Raw genomic sequence first — 19,592 nt, 5'->3', positions numbered from 1 at the left:
AGAAAAGTAGAATATGGGGAAGGAGAACCCATCTGCCCAGACTCTCCAGGGACTTTCACCACATCAGTCCCCATCTAAGATTTGGAGACCACCCTGGCCCAACTTCCACCCTGCCAACCCCAGGGAGTATATTGCTCCTTTAAGAGCTGGCTGGGCCCTGGGTAGGAAAGTAAGTCAGGCTGCTGACATAAACTGATTTATAACTTTTTAAGATTAAGACATATTGTTAAAAAAAAAAAAAAGCTGACTTCCATTTCTATTCTTGCCCTAGGTTGTACAAATGTTAGGAGTGAGAGTCTATGGCTCTCAAGTTGAACAGTCCATTCACAGTCAGTTACTTTATTGTTGTGCTTTATAACAAATGTGTTCCATAGAGTGTCTTGAAGGTAACAAATATTACATCAAAAAAGAGAATGAATTAAAAATAGAAGGAAGGAAGGGAGGTAGAAGGAGGCTAAAAAAACTAAGGTTAATGCTTAAGGTAGCTTGATCACTTACCATCATTTTTTAATTCCCTTCTATGCCAAGAAGTTCATTTACCACACAAATCCATGGGGTGTGACTCCTATAATAAAAAATACATAGTACATACTCTTAGTCATAACATTGTCATAAAATCATATTTATTCATAAAAGATAAAAATCTCATCCCCGCAAGTTTCTCATTACATTAAACAACAAAAACATCACCCCTTTATATTCCGTTTAGATATACTATAGCATGTTTTAAACACTCTATGCTGAATAATACCTCAATATCTCCAAAAAAAATTAAATGGAAGAGAAAGAGTATTAATTACAAAAATAGCCCATGACATTCCAATCCAAAGGCTTCAAGCTTTTTTTTTACTAAACACACACACACTTTATATCATGACTCAGTTCATACATACATGATTAACTGAAACAAAGTTTCATGAAGTAATATTTATCCCTATTGTGAGAGAGGCACTCTGATTATTTCCTATTCTATTCTATTTCATTTTTTAAATACTGCTTTCACTGAATTGATTTATGACCCACTAATGAACCCCAACTCAGTATACAAAACACTGTGTAACCTCTCCTTAGGAATTTGCAAAAACTGAGATTTTATCATAATATCTCAATTACAGAACATCTAATTCTCTACATACAACAGATCCTACTTTTCAGGAAACCTAGTTAATATTGGTCAACCCTTTATTCAAAGAAATCCAAAGCTAGGAAACTAGGTAAAAAACAAGAGGACAGAGAAATTGTGAGAAAAAATGGCTTAACGCCATAACAAAAGCTACTGAACAAAGAAAAGCAAGCAACAGTTGGAACCCAACCTTCTGGGATGACAGCCTAGGTCCTTTATCTTCGTCAAGTGAATCTGCTCCTTTTAAAACGCAGCACTTCAAATGAAAACATATGTTCACACAATAACTTACATACAAGTATTCACAGCAACATTATTCCTAATAGCCAAAAAGTGGAAAAAACCCAAATGTCCAAAAACTGTTGGATAAATAAAATGTACTATATCCCTGCAATGAAATCTTATTTGGCCATAAAATAGTATAAAGTACTGGTACATGCTACAACATAAAGGAATCTTGAAAACAAGATGCTAAGTGAAAGAAGCCAGTCATAAAAGACCACATATTACATAATTCCACTTATATGTAATGTCCAAAATGGGCAAATCAAGACAGTCAGAAAAACAGATTACTGCTTGCCTAGGGCTAGAGAGTTGGAGGATGATGAGTTACTGCTAATGAATACAGGGTTTCTTTTTGGGATGATGAAAATGTTCTAAAATTCAATATGGTGACGGTTGTACAACTCTGTGAATATACTAAGAACCACTTTTTAAATGGGTGAGTTGTAGGGTACATGGATTATATCCCAGTAAAAATGTTATACTTTTAAAAATATACTACTTCTGTTCACAACTTCTCCAATGCCTCTACATCTCACTCAGAGTAAAAGTCAAAGTCCTCACAGTGGCCTACCACACCCTAAACCTTCTAACTCCCCATAAGTCCCTGACCATACCTCCTACTCCTCTCTTCTCTGGTGTTCATTCCACTTCAACCACACTGGCCTCCTTAAGTTCCCCAACATGCCAGACACACTACCGCCTCAGGGCTTTACAATTTAAAGTCCCCATCTGGAACACTCAAGATTAACTCCATCTTTGCCCACATGTCACTTTCTCAGTGAGGCCTTCTGACACGCTCTTTTAAAAACTGCAACCTGTTTATCCTGACTCCCGCCACTGGCACTCCCTATCCCACTTCTTCTCTAGAGCACTCATTACTTTATATTATTTACTTACTTGGTGGACTGTCCCTCTTTCCCCACAAGAATGTAAACTCCATTATGTTCTTTTTTTTTTTTTTTCCTATTAGATCTCCCTCCCACCCCACCCCCATCAAACGCATCTACGTCATCACAGAGCACCAAGCTAAGCTCCCTGTGTTATACAGCAGGTTCGCACTAGCTCTATTTTACATATGGTAGTGTACTTATGTCAAACCTAATCTCCCAAATTGTCCTACCCTCCCCTTCCCCTCCCTGTGTCCACATGTCCATTCTCTATGTCTACATCTCTACTCCTGTGCTGCAAATAGGTTCATCTGTACCATTTTTCTAGATTCCACAAATATGCATTAATATACAGTATTTGTTTTTCTCTTTCTGGCTTATTTCACTCTATATGACAGACTCTAGGTCCATCCACATCTCCAAAAATGACCCAATTTCGTTCCTTTTTATGGCTGGCTGAGTAATATTCCACTGTATATATGTACCACATCTTCTTTATCCATTCATCTGTTGGACATTTAGGTTGCTTCCATGACCTGGCTAATGTAAACAGTGCTGCAATGAATATTGGGGTACATGTGTCCTACTGAATTATGGTTTTCTCAGGGTATATGCCCCACAGTGGGATTGCTGGGTCGTATGGTAGTTCTATTTTTAGTTTTTTAAGGAACCTCCATACTGTTCTCCATCGTGGCTGTATCAATTTACATTCCCACGAACATAGCAAAAGGGTTCCCTTTCCTCCACACCCTCTCCAGCATTTATTGTTTGTAGATTTTTTGATAATGGCCATTCTGAACAGTGTGATATGATACCTCACTGTAGTTTTGATTTGCATTTCTCTAATAATTAGTGATACTGATCATCTTTTCATGTGCCTCTTGGCCATCTGTATGTCTTCTTTGGAGAAACGTCTGTTTAGGTCTTCTGCCCATTTTTGGATTCGGTTGTTTGTTTCTTTAATATTGAGCTGCATGAGCTGTCTATATATTTTGGAGATTAATCCTTTGTCCGTTGATCCGTTTGCAAATATTTTCTCCCATTCTGAGGGTTGCCTTTTCGTCTTGTTTATGGTTTCCTTTGCTGTGCAAAAGCTTTGAAGTTTCATTAGGTCACATTTGTTTATTTTTGTTTTTATTTCCATTTCTCTAGGAGGTGGATCAAAAAAGATCTTGCTACGATTTATGTCAAAGAGTGTTCTTCCTATGTTTTCCTCTAAGAGTTTTACAGTGTCCAATCTTACATTTAGGTCTTTAATCCATTTTGAGCTTATTTTTGTGTATGGTGCTAGGAAGCATCCTAATTTCATTCTTCTACATGTAGCTGTCCAGTTTTCCCAGCACCAGTTATGGAAGAGGCTGTCTTTTCTCCATTGTATGTTCTTGCCTCCTTTGTCATAAATTAGGTGACCATATGTGCGTGGGTTTATCCCTGGGCTTTCTATCCTGTACCATTGATCTATATTTCTGTTTTTGAGCCAGTACCATACTGTCTTGATTACTGTAGCTGTGTAGTATAATTTGAAGACAGGGAGCCTGATTCCACCAGCTCCATTTTTCTTTCTCAAAATTGCTTTGGCTATTCAGGGTCTTTTGTGTTTCCATACAAATTGTAAAAAAAAATTTTTCTAATTCTGTGAAGAATGTCATTGGTAGTTTGATAGGGATTGCACTGAATATGTAGATTGCTTTGGGTAGTATAGTCATTTTCACAATATTGATTCTTCCAATCCAAGAAAGTGGTATATTTCTCCACCTTTTTATGTCAACTTTGATTTCTTTCATCAGTGTTTTATAGTTTTCTGAGTACAAGTCTTTTGCCTCCTTAGGTAGGTTTATTCCTAGGTATTTTACTCTTTTTGTTGCGATGGTAAATGGAATTGTTTCCTTAATTTATCTTTCTGATTTTTTGTTATTAGTGTATAGGAATGCAAGAGATTCCTGTGCATTAATTTTGTATCCTGCAACCTTACCAAATTCATTGATCAGCTCTAGTAGTTTTCTGGTGGCAACTTTAGAATTTTCTATGTATAGTATCATGTCATCTGCAAACAGTGACAGCTTTACTTCTTCTTTTCCGATTTGTATTCCTTTTATTTCTTTTTCTGCTCTGATTGCTGTGGCTAGGACTTCCAAACTATGTTGAATAAGAGTGGCGAGTGGACATCCATGTCTTGTTCCTGATCTTAGTGGAAATGCTTTCAGTTTTTCACCATTGAGAATGATGTTTGCTGTGGTTTTGTCATGGCCTTTATTATGTTGAGGTAGGTTCTCTCTATGCCCATTTTCTGGAGTGTTTTTATGATAAATGAGTGTTGAATTTTGTCAAAAGCTTTTTCTGCATCTATTGAGATGATCATATGGTTTTTATTCCTTCATTTGTTAATATGGTGTATCACATGGATTGATTTGTGTATACTGAAGAATCCTTGCATCCCTGGGATAAATCCCACTTGATCATGGTGCATGATCCTTTTGACATGCTACTGGATTCTGTTTGCTAGTATTTTGTTGAGGATTTCTGCATCTATGTTCATCAGTGATATTGGTCTGTAATTTTATTTTTTTGTGATATCTTTGCCTGGTGTTGGTATCAGGGTGATGGTGGCCTCATAGAACAAATTTTGGGAGTGTTCCTCCCTCTGCTGTTTTTTGGAAAAGTTTGAGGCTTGGTGTTAGCTATTCTCTAAATGTTAGATAGAATTTGCCTGTGAAGCCATCTGGTTCTGGGCTTTTGCTTATTGGAAGATTTTCAATTACAGTTTCTATTTCATTACTTGTAATACATCTGTCTATATCTTCTAATTCTTCCTGGTTCAGTCTTGGAAAATTGTACCTTTCCAAGAATTTGTCCATTTCTTTTTTTTTTTTTTTTGCGGTACGCGGGCCTCTCACCGTTGTGGCCTCTCCCGTTGCGGAGCACAGGCTCCGGACGCGCAGGCTCAGCGGCCACGGCTCACGGGCCCAGCCGCTCCGCTGCATGTGGGATCTTCCCGGACCGGGGCACGAACCCGTGTCCCCTGCATCGGCAGGCGGACTCTCAACCACTGCGCCACCAGGGAAGCCCTGTCCATTTCTTTGTGGTTGTCCATTTTATTGGCATATAGTTGTTTGTGGTAGTCTCTTCTAACCCTTTACATTTCTGCAGTGTCAGTTGTGATTTCTCCTTTTTCATTTCTAATTTTATTGATTTGAGTCCTCTCCCTTTTTTTCTTGATGAGTCTTGCTAAAGTTTTATCAATTTTGTTTATCTTCTGAAACCATCAACTTTTAGTTTTACTGATCTTTGCTACTGTTTTCTTTTTTTCTACTTATTTCTGCTCTGATCTTTATGATTTCTTTCCTCCTACTGACTTTGGGTTTTCTTTGTTCTTCTTTCTCTAATTGTTTAAGGTGTAATATTAGGTTGTTTATTTGAGATTTTTCTTGTTTCTTGAGGTAGGATTGTATTGCTATATACTTCCCTCTTAGAACAGCTTTTGCTGCATCCCATAGGTTTTGGGTCATCATATTCTCATTGTCATTTGTTTCTAGGTATTTTTTGATTTCCTCTTTGATTTCTTCAGTGATCTCTTGGTTATTTAGTAGTGCACTGTTTAGCCTCCATGTATTTGTGTATTTTACACCTTTTTTTCCTGTAATTGATTTCTAATCTCATATTGTAGTCAGAAGAGATGCTTGATACAATTTCAATTTTCTTAAATTTTCTGAGGCTTGATTTGTGACCCAAGTTGTGATCTATCCTGTAGAATCTTCTGTGTGCACTTGAGAAGAACATGTATTCTGCCACTTTCAAATAGAATGTCCTATAAATATCAATTAAATCTATGTGGTCTACTGTGTCATTTAAAGCTTGTGTTTCCTTATTTATTTTCTGTTTGGATGATCTGTCCATTGGTGTAAGTGAGGTGTTAAAGTCCCCTACCATTATTGTTACTGTTGAATTCCCCTTCTATGGCTGTTAGCATTTCTTATGTATTGATATGCTCCTATGTTTGGTGCATATTTATAATTGTTATATCTTTTTCTTGGATTGATCCCTTGATTATTATGTAGTGTCCTTCCTTATCTCTTGTAACAGCCTTTATTTTAAGGTCTATTTTATCTGATACGAGTATTGCTACTCCAGCTTTCTTTGACTTCCATTTGAATGGAATATCTTTTTCCATCCCTTCACCTCAGTCTGGATGTGTCCCTAAGTCTGAAGTGGGTCTCCTGTACACAGCATATATATGGGTCTTATTTTTGTATCCATTCAGCCAGTCTGTGTCTTTTGGTTGGAGCATTTAATCTATTTACATTCAAGGTTATTATCTATACGTATGTTCCTATTACCATTTTCTTAATTGTTTTAGGTTTGTTTTTGTGGGTCTTTTTTCTTCTCTTGTGTTTCCCGCCTAGAGAAGTTCTTTTAGCATTTGTTGTAAAGCTGGTTTGGTGGTGCTGATTTCTCTTAGCTTTTGCTTGTCTATAAAGTTTTTGATTTCTCCATCAAATCTGAATGAGATCCTTGCTAGGTAATCTTGGTTGTAGGTTTTTCTCTTTCATCATTTTAAGTAGATCTGCCACTCCCTTCTGGCCTGCAGAGTTTCTCCTGAAAAATCAGCTGTTAACCTTATGGGGATTCCTTTGTATGTTATATTTTGATTTTCCCTTGCTGTTTTTAATATTTTTCCTTTGAACTCAATTTTTGTTAGTTTGATTAATATGCATCTCGGTGGGTTTCTCCTAGGGTTTATCCTGTATGGGACTCTCTGTGCTTTCTGGACTTGGGTGATTATTTCCTTTCCCATTTTAGGTAACTTTTCCACAATAATCTCTCCAAATATTTTCTCAGAGCATTTATTTTTCTTTCCTTTTCCTGGGAACCCTATAATTTGAATGTTGGTGCATTTAGTGTTGTCCCAGAGGTCTCTAAGATTTTCTTCAATTCGCTTCATTCTTTTTTCTTTATTCTGCTCCTCAGCAATTATTTCCACCATTCTGTCTTCCAGCTCACTTATTCATTCTTCTGCCCCAGTTATTCTATTATTGATTCCTTCTAGTGAATTTTTCATTTCAGTTATTGTGTTGTCCATCTCTGTTTGTTCTTTATTTTTTCTACATCTTTGTTAAACATTTCTTTTATTTTCTCGCTCTGTGCCTCCATTCTATTTCTGAGATTCTGGATTATCTTTACTATCATTACTCTGAATTCTTTTTCAGGTAGGTTGCCAATTTCCTCTTCATTTATTTGGTCTTGTAGGCTTTTACCTTGCTCCTTCATCTGTAACATATTTTTTTGTCTTTTTTTTTTTTTTTTTTGATGCGTGGGATTGTCTTCCTGTCTTACTGGTTGTTTGGCCTGAGGCTTCCAGCACTGGAGTTTGTAGGCTGTTGTGTAGATCTGGGTCTTGGTGCCAAGATGAGGACCTCCGAAAACCTCACTCCAACGAATATTCCTTGGGACCAGAGGTTCTCTGGTTCTCTGTTACTCCAGTGGTTTGGACACAGGGCTCCCACTGCAGGAGCTCAGGCTCGACCCTCAGCTCATGAACCAAGATCCCGCAAGCTGCGCAGGGCAGCAAAAAGAAAAAAAGGAGAACAATAACAAAGAGTAAAAAATACAATAAGATTAGAAAACTAACAGATGTGTTAGAAAAAAATTTTAAAACAAAAATATAGATGAAACAACAACCGGAAGGTACACTGGAACAGCAGCAAAAAAAAGGAAGGAAAAAAAAGCCAGAAAAGGCCTTGGCTGTTTGGGGCGGGGCTAAGGCAGGGGCAGGGTTTAGGCACTGGGCGGGGCCTATGCTTCAGACTCACAGGGCTGGAAAAGGCACCGGGGGCAGGGGGGCTTAGGCTCATCACAGCAGGAGGGGCCCAGGAGTGCCTCGGGCCTTGGAGGGCAGAGGACCAGGTCCGGAACCCCAGCGGGCTCCCTGGGCACGAGTGGGCAGGGGAAATGCTACACACGTTCCCCTCCGATCCTCCAATCCTGGAGGGTCCCTCCCCACTGGCCTCTCTTTTTCTCCCCACACCCCATCTTATACCACTAGGACCCACACAGCCAGAGGTGGCCCCAGAAGGCAGGGGACCAGGCCCAGAAGCCCAACAGGTTTCCCGAGCTGAGTGGGCAGGGAATATGCCCGCGGCACTTCCCCTGATACCCCAGTCCCGGAGGGTCCCCCCCGGTCCGCCTCTGCTCCCCTTTCTCACTCTTCCCTCCCTACTATGCCCCTAGGCCCCCCACAGCCGGAGGGGTCCTCAGAAGGCAGAGCACCAGGCCCAGAAACCAGCAGGCTTCCAAGGGCCCAAGTGGTGGGGGAAACACCCGGCACGCCTCCCCTGATCCTGTGATCCTGGAGGGGTCCTCCCCATCCACCTCTCCTCTTCTCCCTTCACCTACCTCCTATGCCCCTAGGATCCAGGCAGCCCGGACGGCACCACAGAGAGCAGAAAACCTGGTCTGGGAGCCCAGCAGGCTTCCTGGGGCCTGATTGGGAAGGGGAAATGCTAAGCGTGCTACCCATTGATCCATGAGCCCCAAGGGTCCCCCAGGCGAGGGAACCCCTCCCCTCTGCCAGCCACCCCTCAGGGGCCGTGGTCCTGTCCGGCCTCCACTTCTCCTCCCCCTCTCACTTCCCCCCACATCCAAGCCAGTTTCTTGGGGGCTCCTCCCATTTCCTTGGGCATCAAGGTCCCCCACCAGCATCCAACAGGTGCCCTAGTTGTTGGGAGACGTGAACTCTGCGTCCTCCCACACTGCCATCTTGACTCCACCCCCTTTCTCATCTGATTTTGTTATTGCTATAGCCTCAGAATACAGAACAGAGCCTAGCATTGAATAGGCATTAATTAAACACTTATTTACTATTGAATGAAGCCTGTACTAAAGAATCTTTGCGATCAGAGGGCAGACAGCAGAAGCAAGAAGAACAATCCTGCAGCCTGTGGAACAAAAACCACATTCACAGAAAGACAGAAAAGATGAAAAGGCAGAGGGCTATATACCAGATGAAGGAACAAGATAAAACCCCAGAAAAACAACTAAATGAAGTGGAGATAGGCAACCTTCCAGAAAAAGAATTCAGAATAACGATAGTGAAGATGATCCAGGACCTTGGAAAAAGAATGGAGGCAAAGATCGAGAAGATGCAAGGAATGTTTAAAAAAGACCTAGAAGAATTAAAAAAGAAACAGAGATGAACAATACAATAACGGAAATGAAAAATACACTAGAAGGAATCAATAGCAGAATAACTGAGGCAGAAGAACGGATAAGTGACCTGGAAGACAGAATGGTGGAATTCACTGCTGTGGAACAGAATAAAGAAAAAACAATGAACAGAAATGAAGACAGCCTAAGACACCTCTGGGACAACATTAAACACAACAACATTTGCATTATAGGGATCCCAGAAGGAGAAGATAGAGAAAAAGGACCCGAGAAAATATTTGAAGAGATTATAGTCGAAAACTTCCCTAACATGGGAAAGAAAATAGCCACCCAAGTCCAGGAAGCGCAGAGAGTCTCATACAGGACAAACCCAAGGAGAAACACACTGAGACACATAGTAATCACATTGGCAAAAATTAAAGACAAAGAAAAATTACTGAAAGCAGCAAGGGAAAAACAACAAATAACATACAAGGAAACTCCCATAAGGTTAACAGCTGACTGCTCAGCAGAAACTCTACAAGCCAGAAGAGAATGGCATGATATACTTAATGTGATGAAAGGAAAGAACCTACAACCAAGATTACACTACCCAGCAAGGATCTCATTCAGATTCGATGGAGAAATCAAAAGCTTTACAGACAAGCAAAAGCTAAGAGATTTCAGTACCACCAAACCAGCTCTACAACAAATGCTAAAGGAACGTCTCTAAGTGGGAAGTACAAGAGAAGAAAAGGACCTACAAAAATAAACCCAAAACAATTAAGAATATGGTCATAGGAACATACATATCAATAATTACCTTAAACATGAATGGATTAAATGCTCCAACCAAAACACACAGGTTTGCTGAATGGATACAAAAACAAGACCCATATATATGCGCTGTCTACAAGAGACCCACTTCAGATCTAGGGACACATACAGGCTGAAAGTGAGGAGATGGAAGAAGATATTCCATGCAAATGGAAATCAAAAGAAAGCTGGAGTAGCAACACTCGTATCAGAAAAAATAGACCTTAAAATAAAGAATGTTACAACAGACAAGGAAGGACACTACATAATGATCAAGGGATCAATCCAAGAAGAAAATATAACAATTATAAATATATATGCACCCAACATAGGAGCACCTCAAACATAAGGCAACTGTTAACAGCTCTAAAAGAGGAAATCAACAGTAACATAATAATAGTGGGAGACTTTAACACCTCACTTACACCAATGGACAAATCATCCAAAATGAAAATAAATAAGAAAACAGAAGCTTTAAATGACACAAAAGACCAGATAGATTTAATTGATATTTAAAAGACATTCATCCAAAAACAACAGATTACACTTTCTTCTGAAGTGCGCATGGAACACTCTCCAGGAGAGATCACATCTTGGGTCACAAATCAAGACTCAATAAATTTAAAAAATTTGAAATCATATCAAGCACCTTTTCTGACCACAACGCTATGAGATCAGAAATGAATTACAGGGGAAAAAACGTAAAAAACACAAACACATGGAGGTTAAACAATACGTTACTAAATGACCAAGAGATCACTGAAGAAATCAAAGACAAAATCAAAAAATACCTAGAGACAAATGACAATGAAAACATGATGATCCAAAACCTACGGGACGCAGCAAAAGCAGTTCTAAGAGGGAAGTTTATAGCTATACGAGCCTACCTCAAGAAACAAGAAAAATCTCAAGTAAACAATCTAACGTTACACCCAAAGGAACCAGAGAAAGAAGAATGAAGAAAACCCAAAGTTAGCAGAAGGAAAGAAATCAGAAAGATCAGAGCAGAAATAAATGAAATAGAAACAAAGAAAACAATAGCAAAGATCAATAAAACTGAAAGCTGGTTCTTTGAAAAGATAAACAAAATTGATAAACCATTAGCCAGACTCAGCAAGAGAAAAACGAAGACTTAAATCAATAAAGTTAGTAATGAAAACGGAGAAGTTACAACAGACACTGCAGAAATACAAAGCATCCTAAGAGACTACTACAAGCAACTCTATGCCAATAAAATGGACAACCTAGAAGAAATGGACAAATTCTTAGAAACGTATAAACTTCCAAGACTAAACCAGGAAGAAACAGAAAATATGAACAGACCAATCACAAGTAATGAAATTGAAACTGGGATTAAAAATCTTCCAACAAACAAAAGTCCAGGACCAGATGGCTTCACAGGTGAATTCTATCATACATTTAGAGAAGAGCTAACACCCATCCTTCTCAAACTCTTCCAAAAAATTGCAGAGGAAGGAACACTCCCAAACTCATTCTATGAGGCCACCATCACCCTGATACCAAAACCAGACAAAGATACTACAAAAAAAGGAAATTACAGACCAATATCACTGATGAATATAGATGCAAAAATCCTCAACAAAATACTAGCAAACAGACTCCAACAACACATAAAAAGGATCATACACCATGACCAAGTGGGATTTATCCCAGGGATGCAAGGATTCTTCAATATACGCAAATCAATCAATGTGATATACCGTATTGACAAATCAAAGAATAAAAACCATATGACCATCTCAATAGATGCAGAAAAAGGTTTTGACAAAATTCAACACCCATTTATGATAAAAACTCTCCAGAAAGTGGGCATAGAGGGAACCTACCTCAACATAATAAAGGCCATATATGACAAACCCACAGCAAACATCATTCTCAATGGTGAAAAACTGAAAGCGTTTCCTCTAAGATCAGGAAGGAGACAAGGATGTCCACTCTCACCACTATTATTCAACATATTTTTGGAAGTCCTAGCCATGGAAATCAGAGAAGAAAAAGAAATAAAAGGAATACAAATTGGAAAAGAAGAAGTAAAACTGTCACGGTTTGCAGATGACATGATACGATACATAGAAATTCCTTAAAATGCCACTAGAAAACTACTAGAGCTAATCAATGAATTTGGTAAAGTTGCAGGATACAAAATTAATGCACAGAAATCTCTTGCATTTCCTATACACCAATGATGAAAAATCTGAAAGAGATATTATGGAAACACTCCCACTTACCACTGCAACAAAAGAATACAATACCTAGAAATAAACCTACCAAGGGAGACAAAAGACCTGTATGCAGAAAACTATAAGACACTGATGAAAGAAATTAAAGATGATACCAACAGATGGAAAGATATACCATGTTCTTCGATTGGAAGAATCAATATTGTGAAAATGACTATACTACCCAAAGCAATCTACAGATTCAATACAATCCCTGTCAAATTACCAATGGCATTTTCTACGGAACTAGAACAAATCATCTTAAAATTTGTACGGAGACACAGAAGACCCCAAATAGCCAAAGGAGTCTTGAGGGAAAGAAACGGAGCTGGAGGAATCAGACTCCCTGACTTCAGACTATACTACAAAGCTACAGTAATCAAGACAATATGGTACTGGCACAAAAACAGATGCATAGATCAATGGAACAAGATAGAAAGCCCAGAGATAAACCCACACACCTATGGTCAACTAATCTATGACAAAGGAGGCAAAGATATACAATGGAGAAAAGACAGTTTCTTCAATGAGTGGTGCTTGGAAAACTGGACAGGTACTTGTAAAAGCATAAAATTAGAACACTCCCTAACACCATACACAAAAATAAACTCAAATTGGATTCGAGACCTAAATGTAAGACCGGACAGTATAAAACTCTTAGAGGAAAACATAGGAAGAACACTCTTTGACATAAATCACAGCAAGATCTTTTTTGATCTATCTCCTAGAGTAATAGAAATAAAAACAAAAATAAACAAATCAGACCTAATAAAACTTCAAAGCTTTTGCACAGCAAAGGAAGCCATAAACAAGACAAAAAGACAACCCTCAGAATGGGAGAAAATATTTGCAAACGAATCAACGGACAAAGGATTAATCTCCAAAATATATAAACAGTTCATACAGCTCAATATTAAAGAAACAAACAACCGAATCCAAAAATGGGCAGAAGACCTAAACAGACACTTCTCCAAAGAAGACATACAGTTTCCCAGGAAGCACATGAAAAGCTGCCCCACATCACTAATTATTAGAGAAATGCAAATCAAAACTACAATGAGGTATCACCTCACACCAGTTAGAATGGACATCATCAGTAAATCTACAAACAACAAATGCTGGAGAGAGTGCGGAGAAAAGGGAACCCTCTTGCACTGCTGGTAGGAATGTAAATTGATACAGCCACTATGGAGAACAGTATGGAGGTTCCTTAAAAAACTAAAAATAGAATTACCATATAACACAGCAATCCCACTACTGGGTATATACCCTGAGAAAACCATAATTCAAAACGACACATGCACCCCAATGTTCATTGCAGCACTATTTACAATAGCCAGGTCATGGAAGCAACCTAAATGCCCATCGACAGACGAATGGATAACGAAGTTGTGGTACATATATACAATGGAATATTACTCAGCCATAAAGAGGAACGAAACTGAGTCATTTGTTGAGATGTGGACGGATCTAGAGACTGTCATACAGAGTGAAGTAAGTCAGAAAGAGAAAAACAAATATCGTATATTAATGCATGTATGTGGAACCTAGAAAAATGGTACAGATGAACCGGTTTGCAAGGCAGAAGTTGAGACACAGATGTAGAGAACAGACGTATGGACACTAAGGGGCGCAAAACCATGGTGGGGTGGGGGTGGGGGTGTGCTGAATTGGGCGATTGGGATGGACATGTATACACTGATGTGTATAAAATTGATGACTAATAGAACCTGCAGTATAAGCAAACAAACAAAAAAACAACTAATACAGAACTTTCTTTGGGTTATTTGTATGGAAATATGTTAATATAAATGTTTCAGATACTACATGAAATTTCTAAAACTCTTATATGTTCTGGTATAATGTTATAAGTAATAATACTAGTTATTACTTTAAAATGTATATCTCAGAAATAACTAAATTTCCTTGTCAATTGCATTATTATGAACTTTCATCAAATCTTTAACTGTGGTCATTTTTAAGTCTTTTGTCATTTACAGACAGTTCTGGGTGTACTCTGATGCTTTTGCAAATATGCTCCTATAAAAGGGTTTCATCTTCAAGGAATTCATGGAAAAGACTTCGACAAGTACAGGTTTCTGGTAACTGACTATAGTGCTGAACTGAATGAATAAGCATTTTCAGAACTCTAATGGAAAACTGATGAACTCATAAAAGTGCTAACAAAAGATCAAGATGAAAAAAAATTAATTACATGGGACTGAGTGAACTGATGAGGATGATTATAATTGTTGTGACTTTCTGTTTGAATTAAAAAAAAAATCCCACAAGGACTCAGAGGCAAAAAATATACAAATCAATTTTCACTGCGAAGTAAAGGAGCTGTTACAGTGGAGGATTACTGGACTGAATGTCAATATTATGACATAGTATGAGTGTGTTTCGTGTTTGGTAATTGCAATCCTTGCTGCTTCTGTTGTGGTCATCCATTTATAATGCTTGGTGTCAGTCTATTTATCTCTTGTAAAAATAAAATACAGTGTGTGTGTGTGAAAAAAAAAAACAATCTTTGCTCACAATATTCGTTTCTTCTCACCCTATATGTATTCAAAGCCTATCAATTCTTCAAGGCCAACTCAAAAGTCATCTTCATGAAACCCATTTTGATATCCCCAGCTGACAGAGATCTTCATCTGAATTCCCAGGTCACTTCATCTGTAATCATTACCTCTAAAAAGTGGGGGAAAGTGTGATACAGTGGAAAAAGAGTATATAGGCACAGGAGTCAACCAAATCACTGGTCATGTGACCTTGAGAAGTCATTCAACCCTTTTGAGTATCGGTATTCCCACCTATAAAAATTAAGGCTGGGTTGTTTACCCAAGAGAATTTTTTCCACACAAAGACCTATATACAAATGTTGAAAGCAGCTTTATTCATAATATCTCCAAACTGGAAACAACCGAAATATCAAAAAGAAAAGAGATAATCCAATTGTGGCATAAATGTATAACAGAATAGAAAGCAATACAAAGGAATGAACTATTGATATATGCAATAAAATGGATATCACAGACATTATGTTCAGAAAAAGAACCTGAACACAAAAGAATACTGTATATCATTTATATCAAGTTTTAGAACATGCAAAACTAATCCTAGGTGAAAATATCAAAAGAGGATTGCCTCAGTTGGAAGGGAAGGACTGGGGAGAAGTACAAGGCAGCTTTCTGGGAAGATGGATTGTGGTAGTGGTTCCCAATTATATATAAATGTGTCAATACTCATTTAACTGCCCACTTAAAAAGTGGTTATACTTTTTGTTTGTAAATTATACCAGTAAAATTGATTAAAGAAAAGGGCACACAGCTTAAGGGGAAAAAATAAAGGCTATCCTTAATTTATAAGGTTGTTAGGAGGATTAGATGAGAAACACTTCTACTGAAATCAGTATGGCACAGTGGGAAAGACTACACACTGATACGGAACTGAATCTCAATTTAGCAGATTACTATAGCTACTAGTTACATAACCTTGGACAACTCATTAATCCCTCAGAACTTCAGTTTTCTCTTTTGTAAAGAGAATAATATCTACTTTTTAGAGTTAAATGGTAGCATACTAGAGTTTCCACCAGTTAAGAAAATATCTGTTACATAACAAGTACCCCAATAGTTTTTTAAGTAATACATAAAATCCAGCACATAGTAGATGCTCAATTAGTGTTATACTCTTTTCCCCATTTTCCTTGGATGAGAATTTCCTCCTCTACTATATTTTAGGATCCTGAAGGACATGATCAGCATCTCAGTGATCTTCTCTTTCCTCTACTTAAGATTCTATCTAAAAAATGGTAGTCACTCAACAAAGATTTTGAAGGAAAGGAAGGAAGGAAGTAGGCTGGCTTGTTGATTAAGCAGAATTACCTCTTTTTCTTTTGGTAATTCCAGAATCAATTACTGAGCTTTTCAGTAAAGACAGTTGTAGGCTAGATACCAATAACTTTTTTAAGGCAGACACAAAACTTATGTACTATATGATCTATATGCACTGGAAAACAGATTTGAAATAGACAAGAAGCAATGTGAAGTAAAGAATGGGTCTCTGAAGTCAGACCCAAATACATATCCCAAAACTGACACTTAAAAATCTATGTAACGCAGGACTTCCCTCATGGCGCAGTGGTTAAGCGTCTGCCTATGTTTGTTCTTTGCTATTTTCCAGATTTTTCTGAAATACAACTGGAGTACAATTACAACCTTAAAAGATTATAATGATATAAATTGAAATGTATGCAGGGGAGGAGATCAAGACAGCAGGATAGGAGGATGCTGAGCTCACCTCCCCCCAAGAACATATTAAAAAAAAAAGAAAGAAACACACCAATTCTCACAGAAAACAGACTGGAGACTGGCATAAAGACTCTTACATAACCAAGGCTGTAAAGAAAGATCCACACAGAGTCAGGAAAGAAGGGAAGAGTAGTGATCAGGTTGGAACCCACACCTGAAGGAGGGGACACAGAAGTAGGGGAATTACTTGGTTTTGGAGATCCTCTTTGGAAATAGAGGGGTTTGAACCACATATTGGGCACTCCAGGCCCAGAGTCCAACACCAGAAAGACAAATCCCCTTCACTGGTTTGAAGACAAGTGGGACTGGCAGGGGGACTGTGAGAAACGTGAACTCCACTCATTAAGAGCATGCACATGCTTGCTTGCTCCCAAAACAAGGCAGAGGAAGCAGGCTGAGACTGCCTGGGACTCTAGCTGGTTTCCACAACCACCCCAGTGCACGCCCTGGCCTACCTTGCTCCGCCACACAGCTCCCGACTAGGGTGAAGGCTGCCGCTGCCAAGGAAAGTGTGCAGTTGTGGGGGATGGCGCCAACTTGGACCCAGCTCTGCATCTGAATGGGGCAAGGGCAGCCATTACTGGCACTCCCAGAGGCAGCAGATTGGGAGTGGTCTGGACTGTGACTGTAAGGCTTGGACAGCCCCAGCGCATGCCCCAATCCACACTGAGTGCCCGCTCCAGCCCCTCTTGCTCCAGTGCAGCTCTGCAACTACTGAAGCCCGCATGCCTAGAGCCTGTGCTCCGCGACAAGAGAAGCTACTGCAGTGAGAGTCACACGCACCGCAACGAAGAGTAGCCCCCACTTGCCACAACTAAAGAAAGCCCACATGCAGCAATGAAGACCCAATGCAGCCAAAAATAAATATAATTTATTTTTTTAAATTTACATCAAGCAATATTCCAACCATAATAGTATGAAACTAGAATTAATTACAGGAAGAAAAATGAGAAAAAAAAAACCACAAGGGGACCAAACAGACTACTAAAAAAAATAGATCAATGAAAAAATCAAAGAGGAAATCAAAAATTACCTTCAGATAGATGAAAATAAAAACACAACTCTCCAAAGTCTATGGGATGCAGCAAAAGCAGACCTAAGAGGGAAGTTTATAGCAATACAGACCTATGTCAGGGAACAAGAAAAATCTCAAATAAAAATCCTAACCTACCATCTATAGGAATTAGAAAAAGAAGAACAAAAAAGCCAAAAGTGAGCAGAAGGAAGGAAATAATAAAGATCAGAGAGGAAACAAATAAAACAGAGACCAAAAAAACAATAAAAAGGATCAATAAAACCAAGACCTGGTTTTCTGAAATGACAAACAAAATTTAAAGCCATTAACCAGGCTCATCAAGAAAAAAAGAGAGCAGACCCAAATAAACAAAATAAGAAATTAAACAGGAGAAATTACAACTAATATCACAGAGATACAAAAAATCAGAATACTACAAGCAGTTATATGGTAACAAATTGGACAATACAGAAGAAATGGATAAATTTCTAGAAACATACAAACGTCCAAGATGGAATCAACAAGAAATAGATAATCTGAACAGACTGATAACTAGCAGTGAAACTGAATTAATAATAAAAAAAACTGACAGCAAACAAAAGTTCAGGAACTCACAGCTTCATAGAGAAATTCTACAAAACATATGAAGAAGGGCTAATACCTATCCTTCTCAAACTATTCCAAAAAGTTGAAGAGGAGGAAACACTCCCAAATTCATCCTACAATGCCACCATTATGCTGATAACAAAAAGAGACACAGATACTCCAAAAAAATAAAATTATGGGTCAATATCTCTGATGAATATAGATGCAAAAATGCTCAACAAAATATTAGCAAACTGATTTCAACAATATATAAAAAGAATCATACACATGATCAAGCAAGATTTATTCCAAGGATACAAGGACAGTTCGATATCTGCAAATCAATGTAATATGCAACATTAACAAAAGGAACAATAAAAATCACAATCATAGATGCAGAAAAAGTATCTGACAAAATTCAACATCGATTTATGACAAAAACTTTCATCAAAGCTGGTTTAGAAGGAACATATCTGAACATAATAAACGCTATTTATGACAAATTCACAGTTAACACCATACTCAATGATGAAAAGTTGAAAGTTTTTCCTCTAAACTCAGGAACAAGGATTCCCACCTCCACCACTTCTATTTAACAAAGTATTGTAAATCCTAGCCACAGCAATTGGACAAAAAAAAAGAAACGAAACGCATCCAGATTGGAAGAAAAGAAGTAAAACTGTCCCTATTTGCAAATGACATGATGCTATATATAGAAAACCCTAAAGTCCCAACCAAAAAACCATTAGAACTAAGAAGTGAATTCAGTAAAGATTCAGGATACAAGGCTAATATACAGAAATATGTTGTTGTTCTACACACTAATAATAAACTATCAGGGAAAGAAAAAAAACATTTAAAATCACATCAAAAAGAATAAAATATCTAGAAATAAACTTAATCCAGGAGATGAAAGACCTATACTCTGAAAACTATAAAATACTGATGAAGGAAACTGAAGATGATACAGAGAGATGGAAAGATAACCCATGTTTATGGACTGGAAGAGTTTATTGTTAATATGCCCATATAACCCAAAGCAATCTACATATTTAATGCAATCTCTATCAAAATACCCATGACATTTTTGCACAAAACTAGAACAAAAAATCCTAAAAATCATTTGGAATCACAAAGGAAACTAAATAGCCAAGGCAATGTTTAGAAAAAAGAACAAATCTGAACTCA

At 38.1% G+C, this 19,592-nt stretch overlaps 1 protein-coding gene across 1 annotated transcript in view; it reads right to left on the bottom strand.

The window, feature by feature from the left end:
- SCAPER (S-phase cyclin A associated protein in the ER) overlaps positions 1-566 on the bottom strand; it is a 467,237-nt gene extending 466,671 nt beyond the window's left edge. The window contains exon 1 of the mRNA XM_065871326.1: positions 499-566. Within this exon, the coding sequence (XP_065727398.1) occupies positions 499-504 (6 nt within the window). The 5' untranslated portion in view covers positions 505-566. The remainder of the gene's footprint in view (positions 1-498) is intronic.
- Between the last annotated feature and the right edge of the window lie 19,026 nt (positions 567-19,592).

The sequence above is a fragment of the Phocoena phocoena genome, chromosome 2 (genome assembly GCF_963924675.1).
Source record: "Phocoena phocoena chromosome 2, mPhoPho1.1, whole genome shotgun sequence".
In the NCBI taxonomy this organism is placed as follows: domain Eukaryota; kingdom Metazoa; phylum Chordata; class Mammalia; order Artiodactyla; family Phocoenidae; genus Phocoena; species Phocoena phocoena.
The sequence above is the reverse complement of the archived record's forward strand: the minus strand, read 5'-3'. Positions and strand labels throughout refer to the sequence as shown.